Genomic DNA, 8,003 nt, shown 5'->3' with positions numbered 1-8,003 from the left:
AGATTTTGTATCATATTATGAATTCAAACTTTCATTGGTGGATTGTGAGATCAAGTTTCTCCATCTTTCCTTTTTTTTTTTTTCATGAGTAAGAATCTCGGGAAGTTGAGATTAAAATGTTAAAGGGTGAGTTTGGCATTCAAGGCAACACCAATGCCAAGCTTTTATCAGAAACCTCCACCGCCGAAGCTGGAACTAAAGAAGGTAATTTGTTCATTTGTTGCTTGCTACACAATTTGAATGTTAAAAATGTTTATTTTCTGTTTATAATTTGGAATGCTGTGTTAAAATGTAATAATTAATTTGGAACATTTATGAGGTGTATTAAAAATGGACTTCTTAAGTTTAGCGCTTGAATTTGATCGATTGGATTTGGATGTATGACAGTTTAGATAAAATGTCAATGAGTGTTTTATATGCAAGTATACAAGAACTTATTTCACTTGTTGCTTTTGAATACATCATAAAATATTTATGAGGTGTATTAAAAATGGGCTTCTTAAGTTTAGCGCTTGAATTTGATCGGTTGGATTTGGATGTATGACAGTTTAGATAAAAATGTCAATGAATGTTTTATATGCAAGTATACAAGAACTTATTTCACTTGTTGCTTTTGAATACATCAAAAAATATTATGGTTCTCGTTGATAATTTGCATTGATTTTGCGTTGGCATCAAAACTAACAAGCTACAATCCTTTTTGCAACTATACTTTGACTAATTCGAGGATGCTTGCTATTTTGATTGCTTCTTTCAGAATGTGTTATTTGGAGCATGCTTATTGAAAATTGTAGACAATCATCCACTGACACCTAGGGAAAAATATTTACCAAGTGTTTCTACTCCATTGTATTAGTTTTGATTGGTTGGGTGAAGCATTTTATTGCATTTAAACTTTGGAAAGACGAGAAAGCTTAATGATACAATTTATATTTTTCTTGACACTTGTCTTCACTTTGCTCTAATCCAAGCAAATAAATATCACGGTTAAACACCTGAACATATATACGATGTGTTGTAACATAAAATCATTGCATGATTTCCTATATTTACTTGTCAAAGCTAACCAGCAAAGAATACTTTGCCAATAATTTCATCGTCCCATATATTTTTAAAAAACGTTCCATAGTGCACTAACCAAACCAAATTTGATGCATAACTCGTGCATTCCACGTATCATCGACTAGTTATTTACTAGAGTTCAATGTGTCTTGAGAATCTAATCAATGGATGCATGTTGGGTGAAACGGGTCTAGAAGCTAAAGACGATTGGTATTCCTTTAGTCAAATCGTCTCCTAGTAAAAACAACACATATTATAAATTATAGATTGAAAAAATCATTATAAATCAAAGATTATTATAAATCACCGAGATAATCTTTGTGAAAATAAAGTTGATCGTGATATAATTATTTTGAAATCCCTTACACACTCAAAAACAATCGAAGCATGAATATATAGCTATACTTGGACCTCAATAGGGAAGGGAAAAAAAAGCTCCAATAAATCTTTATTTTAGGGAGATATCTTAGTCCATCCTTATATAACTTCAAAGACTTATTATTAAAAAAAAATAGTAACACCATACATTGAGATTAAAAAATATATTATTTATAATTTAATAGAAATTGTAGGAAAAAAGGCCTATAACAAGTTAGGCTTTTACTATTTCAGCCCCTCTCTCTTGGGGTGACAATTAATCGAGGTAAGCTGACTCATGAGCTCATTGACCAAAGACATTTGCTCATCACACGTCCATTGTTTGAATTGAGGCAACTTGCGAGGCTCATGAATTTTACTTGTCAAGTTCAAGTCTATCCATGGACTTGTAGTGAAAAGGGTTGAGTTGCCCATACTATGCCAATAGTACCCTATAAAACCCTCAAGTGAATCTCATATTTCTAAAACGAATTATATAGGTGTTGCGTTATATGGTGCATTTTCCGTCATATTTGGGTCCATGATCAATGAAAAATTGCCAAATATTAATATTTAATAATTCTGTCATGTTTCCCATAACTGTATTAAAATACGAACTTGAAAGATAATTTTTTATGGTCATGAAACTAACACTTAGCCCTCGTTTGGCCCCCATTTTGGGGAAATGAAAATGGGTGGAATAATTTTTTTTAAAAAATAAATGGTTGAAAAAGAAGAAATTTTTTCGATTTACGTATAATATTATTTTATGTATAATATTATTTTATGAAAGATTGTATGGTATAAAATAGGAGAGAGAAAAATGAAATGTAAGAAAATAAAAATTAATTGGGGGGCGGCCAAACGAAGGCTTATCTTTCTTCCAAAGATTTTCTGTTTTTAACAAATATACAAATGAAAATTTTATCTATTCCATTCAAATTAGAAGTCATACATAATCCAATCACATGCCCTAATAACATCAATACAATTAGGAATTCTAAAATCCTATTGGTCAAGACTCGTGGAGTCCCTGTCAAGCGCCACGTGTAACTTGAGCCCGAACAGCGAACGCTCTAGAATTTCCCCGCGAAATCTATTTATTGCATCCCCTCCCTCAACATTCTTGTTTAATTCGAAGAATTTAGGATTTTTTTTGGGAAAACTACGAAGCAGAAATCAGTTGTTGGACATATTCAATAAGATTAATAGATGAAGAGACGATTAAAATTATTTATATTTATTGTCGGGTTACTGTTTCTTCTCACGGCAGAATCGAAAAAATCCGACCTTTATAAGGTAAGCAATTTTTCAACGTTAAGTATGTGTATTTTTGGAGTTTATTATTATTATTATTATTGGAATTTGGAGTTTTTTTGGGTTTTGTTTGTAAGGATTCACTTACATTCAGGAAAGAATGAATTTGGAATTAGGATTAGTTAAAGTATAATATATTATTATTATTTTTTTGGTGGATGCTGAAAAATTATGCGTTTATGAGCTTTTTAATTTATTATCTACAGTAAGGGCAAAATTGCTAATATTGTATATATGATGATGTGTGTGAGTTAGCTCCCGATAATTTTTCATAATTAGGTTTGGGTGGGAATATTGGAAAGATATATTGAATTTCTTTGTTAAACAATGCGAACGAACAAGATTTACTGGAATTGGGATAATACGGTGATTTTCTTTTCCAAAAAATGGATAAAATACGTCCCTGATTTATGGTAAACCTAAGTAGTTCTCATTCTGTTCAATATTGAATACTAGCTGGTGTTTTACAGAATTTATTTGTACGGAGAGGTGTGATTTGAATTAACTGCACTAGTATTTGTTCTCTTGAGTTGTTAAATTTTATATTTCCGGTTAGCAATTTATACGGGATTTTGTTGTTTGGCGTCTAACAAGTTATATTTCATCAGGTACTTGGGGTTGATCAAAATGCGAGTCAACGTGAAATTCAGAAAGCTTTCCACAAGTACGTGCAGTGGGAAAGATTTAGTTCGTTCTATTTTTAGTACTATATTTTACAAAACTGTACATTAATATTATGCAAGGCATGCACGATTTCAGGCTCTCACTCAAGTATCATCCTGACAAGAATAAGAACAAGGGCGCTCATGAGAAGTTCGCAGAGATTAATAATGGTACAGCACTGTTTCAACCTCAACACCCTCCCCCCAATCTCTCGTCTCTGGGGCCACCAAAATAGTCCTCCCAGCTATACATATTCTGATGAACGATATGTGTTGATATTGCAAATGGTATCTAAGATTTGATTTTAGATAGCATTCTTATAGATATAATATTGGTGGTGGTCTATGATATGGTGCCAGGTTTTTTTTTCAATTATTTTTCCCTGAAAATTGAAGTTGAATACATGAAAAACTGTCTCCTATTTGTTTCACTTGATTTTTTTGGTTGTTTATCTTTTTTGGGTTCTCAAAGTAGTAAAATTCTAATATTTGGCTTTCAGCATATGACATTCTATCTGATGAGCAGAAGAGGAAAAATTATGATCTTTATGGGGACGAAAAGGGCAGTCCTGGATTTGATGGGGGAAACCCTGGAGACCACGGTGGATACAGCTATTTCACAAGTGGTGGACCAGGACAGAGTGGCTTTAATTTCAAGCCAGGTGGATGGCAAAATATGGGTGGGAAAGAGGGTTCAGAATCATTCTCGTTTTCTTTTAGTGGTCCTGGCTCTGGTAGTGGTAGGCAAAGCTCATTTGGCTTTGGTTTAGATGATATTTTTTCCAACTTCTTTGGAGGTGATGCAGGAGGTGGGAATCAGTTTGGTAGTTTCAGTAGATCAGGCAGTTCTCAGTATAGTGGTAGAGGGCCTTCTAAGAGTCTCCGTGCTGTAAATTCTCAGTTGCATAGGAAAGAAATAATTGATAAAGGGATGACCTGGCTCTTTGTATCTCATTCGTCCAATCTTCAAGGAATCCAACATTATGAATCCGTTATCGAGGAGGTTGCGAGCTCGCTACAGGGAGCATTAGAGGTAGTATTTCATTTTTGCATTTCCAATGTACGATTATTAGATTTCTCACTTCTTTTCATTAATACGCTGTTCTTTTTATAGGTTGGTAGCATAAATTGCGATAGTGATTCATCTTTTTGCAACGAGCTTGGTGTATATCCTCGCAGAGCACCAAGAGTGTTTATTTACTCGTATAAATCGAGTGAGAGTGGTTCCTTGGTGGAGTACACTGGTGATTTGGACGTGAAGAGTATGAAAAGTTTTGTTAAAGATTATTTACCAAGATTTTCAAAGCGCGTTGACTTGGGTCATTTGGATATCACTTCTGAGAATGCTGGAAGCTTACCCAAAGTGTTGCTTCTCTCGACAAAGAAGGATACTCCTGTCATCTGGCGTGCTCTTAGTGGGTTATATCGCAAACGTTTTGTATTTTATGATGCTGAGGTAGTTACTGATTTTATTGTGATAAGAATGTGTGACGTGTGCTTGCACGTGTAATTAGCGTAAATATTTTATGAGTTCTTCATCAACTGCAAACAGAACTGAGATGTTCTAGCTTACTTTATTACTTGCTCTCTCAAAAGGCCTTTTTTGTGGGTATTGTACAGGTTCATGACATTTCATCTGTGAAAAAGTTAGGTGTTGATGCACTTCCAGCCATTGTTGGTTGGCTATCAAATGGAGAGAAGCATATCCTAAAATCTGGGGTATCTGTTAAAGATCTAAAGTCCGCTATTCAAGACCTTAGTGGCTTGCTTGACAGTTTTGAGAAAAACAATAAAAAGGCAGCTTCAGCGAAAAAGGAGCATACTGAATCGGAGGATGAACACGTAAAGTTGCTTACAGGATCTAACTTTAATGATATCTGTGGAGAGAAAACTCCTGTCTGCATAATTGGTGCTTTCAGGTCATCAAAAGCGAAGGACAAACTCGGAAAGATTCTGCACTCGGTAAGTAATATGCTTCTTGATTTGGATGGACACGACCCTTTTATTGCTTTCAGTTTTTCGAATGTTTTGATGCTTTAAACTAGCTAAATTAACCCTGAACTTTGATGCCATTATGGGATACATCAACTTGAAGAAATTACTGAATTACTGCTACAGGAGTGGCACTTTCCTATACATATTTGAATGATTTTACATCTTTTTTATTTTATGTTCGACTTTGTAGGTATCTCAGAAATCTTTAACGAGACGGAGGATGGCCTCAAGTTCGAGGGATTCAGTTTCCTATGCTCTTCTCGACGCTACTAAGCAACAACAGTTCCTGAACGCCTTTGATAAGTCGGGATTCAAGTCATCAGACAGACTCCTGCTGGCGTACAAACCTAAGAGAGGAACTTATGCTGTATTTCAGGGTGAAGCAACCGAAGAAGAAATAGAGAAATTTATAAGTTCAGTACTGAATGGAGATGTACAGTTTACCAAAACAAAACAGAAGCCTAGTGTAAAATAACAGCTGACCTTATTTGCCTTTGAATATATGTATGTTGATTCATAGTTCCTCCTGCTGCTTTTCTTCTCCATTGTTCGCCCTTGGTAGAGTTGATTGTATAGCAACTTACGTTATTTAAAATGTACATTATTTCTTTTCAGTGGGTATATCGAACGCATGCTTGATGGCTTGCTCATAGCGAGTAGGCTAACTATCTCCAGTTCCATGCAAATTTGCCATTTTTGGGACTTGCCGGAGAGAATTTTCAGAAGGCATTGCTAGATGGTCTTTCACTATTGGGAAACAAAACAACACGAACCACATACCACTTTTGAGTCGATCTTCAGCTACACTTGCGCCTGATTCATCACGAGGAGAACTTCCCGTTCGCCTAGGAACAATTTTGTGCCTGTACATTCGATTGTTATAAGTACATAATAATTTACATATACGCGTGATGATGATGTGGTGAGATATAGTAATAATTTCTTTAAAAATAAAAATAAAAAATTCTCCACTCTCTCTCATACCTAATTTGTATGTGAACCCACGTGTGTGAAGTTTTTTAAAAGATGTTTTTAAATTTAAAATGTTTCTTGCAGATGCATATTTACGTATAAACAGGGAGGGAGGTGAGACGATGGTTACAAAATTTATTTTCATTTTATTTGTGAATTCGCATAATTTTGTGATTGTTAATCCACTATAATGAAATTTTTGATGTGTTTCATCGTTAAGGATTCAAAAATTTTTCCCCCACAAAATTTAAAGATTAAAAACCCATGTACATGCTTGCATTTACAAATTGTGGACGTCACTTTGTATTTGAAACGTTTTTTTTTTTTCAGTTTTAAGCGCTTTAATACAAACTGTTCTCTGAATTCGCACTTCATTTATCTTTTAATGATTTGGAGTTACTTCTCGTCAATTATATAAAAAAGATTGTGTAATACTAATATATGTCTGTTTTGCAGCGGAAGAAGATTTGGGGAAGAAAATGGCTCTTGCTTCTCTCCAGAAATTACAAAAACTAAACAATTCTGTAATAATATCTACGTAACAGGAGTTGAATAAAGAAAATCTTTTTGATTTTCAGGTAACTTTTAACCCGTATGATTTGTCATTGAATTCTGTTTCGCGCGGGTTAACTCGCTAACAATTAAAGGGGATCAGACGATTGTGTAAGGGACGAAACCTCTTGAGACATAGTCCCAAAAAGGGGTGTTCTTTTATTGGCGATGAACTTTACAATTGGAAATGAAAAAAACAACGTGCCTCCAAGGGGCGCAAGCACACGAGTTACAGAAAGGAAAGTGTTTAAGTCTAAAGAAATGAAAATTACATATTCTCTTGTTCGAGAGTTTTGGATTCGGTCCTTTGCTTCTACGCCTTTTCTCCCTTTTATACCTCATAGACGATCTCTTTGTGATTAACTACTCTGAAAACTGCTTGATCGTCCTATAACTACCCACTTTCTTTGTAGTGGCAATTTTGTCATGAAACCGCCTTTTAACTGCTGTCATTATCTTTCATCGTCCAATTGCCTTCGATTGACTTCCTTGAGTTGTGGAACGTGATAAGGCTGCTTTAACAACTGCCTTGATAACTTCATTCCTTGATAATTACGATGCGTTATGTTTGTTGACACCTTAGGCGACTTGAAGGTTTGGGCGAGAGTAGAATAACAGCTCTGGGCGACCGTATGACACCCGTTCGTTCAGATTCTGAGCGACTTGCAAACTTGGGCGATGGCATTACCGCATTCTTGGGCCTCTTGTTTAGGCCTTCAACTTGACTCGTTTGATTGAACTTCATTCTTTGGGCCGGCTGTTTTGGGGATTCTCCAATTGGGCTTTACTCCTTGGGCTGTTCGACTTGGGCTGAATTTTTATGTGTCAACAATTACCCCCCAATATGGCAGAATTAATAATAATTATTGAATTTTGCCATATTCACTTCACGTCTCCAGCAACGTTAGCGATTCCCAAAGAATTTCAATCATTGCTTCCCTCTATAACTTGAAAAGGTGCGTCGCTTTGCGAACCCTTATAAACTTCAAACACACCATTTTGTTGCTACCAAATCACGTTTCATATTTCTTGCGCATTCTTCACGATTCACGTAACTCTGAAAAGCTTCGTTCCTTCTTCAATGGC

General features: G+C 35.2%; 1 protein-coding gene across 3 annotated transcripts; it reads left to right on the top strand.

Annotated features, from left to right (window-relative positions):
• The first annotated feature begins 6 nt into the window (after positions 1-6).
• On the top strand, positions 7-6,294 carry LOC111387487 (dnaJ protein ERDJ3A). Of its 3 annotated transcripts, XM_023012042.1 has the most exons (8): positions 2,283-2,718; positions 3,345-3,400; positions 3,496-3,569; positions 3,899-4,431; positions 4,513-4,854; positions 5,019-5,360; positions 5,584-5,897; positions 6,009-6,294. In XM_023012042.1, the coding sequence occupies exons 1-7, from the start codon at positions 2,632-2,634 to the stop codon at positions 5,866-5,868; spliced, it is 1,719 nt and encodes a 572-aa protein (XP_022867810.1). In that variant the 5' UTR covers positions 2,283-2,631; the 3' UTR covers positions 5,869-5,897; positions 6,009-6,294. The 3 variants fall into 3 exon arrangements, with proteins under 3 accessions (XP_022867811.1, XP_022867810.1, XP_022867809.1); XM_023012043.1 differs by lacking the exons at positions 2,283-2,718; positions 6,009-6,294 and adding an exon at positions 7-204 and having other exon boundaries at positions 5,584-6,007; XM_023012041.1 differs by lacking the exon at positions 6,009-6,294 and having other exon boundaries at positions 5,584-6,007.
• Positions 6,295-8,003: the final 1,709 nt, after the last annotated feature.

This window comes from Olea europaea, unplaced genomic scaffold, assembly GCF_002742605.1.
Source record: "Olea europaea var. sylvestris unplaced genomic scaffold, O_europaea_v1 scaffold4056, whole genome shotgun sequence".
Lineage (NCBI taxonomy): Eukaryota > Viridiplantae > Streptophyta > Magnoliopsida > Lamiales > Oleaceae > Olea > Olea europaea.
The sequence above is the reverse complement of the archived record's forward strand: the minus strand, read 5'-3'. Positions and strand labels throughout refer to the sequence as shown.

Excerpts from the sequence above, each read along its gene's own strand:
- LOC111387487 (XM_023012042.1), top strand. The coding sequence starts at position 2,632 with ATGAAGAGACGATTAAAATTATTTATATTTATTGTCGGGTTACTGTTT. Across the intron at positions 2,719-3,344 it reads AAAAATCCGACCTTTATAAG|GTACTTGGGGTTGATCAAAA; the intron begins GTAAGCAATTTT and ends ATATTTCATCAG. Across the intron at positions 3,401-3,495 it reads ATTCAGAAAGCTTTCCACAA|GCTCTCACTCAAGTATCATC; the intron begins GTACGTGCAGTG and ends GCACGATTTCAG.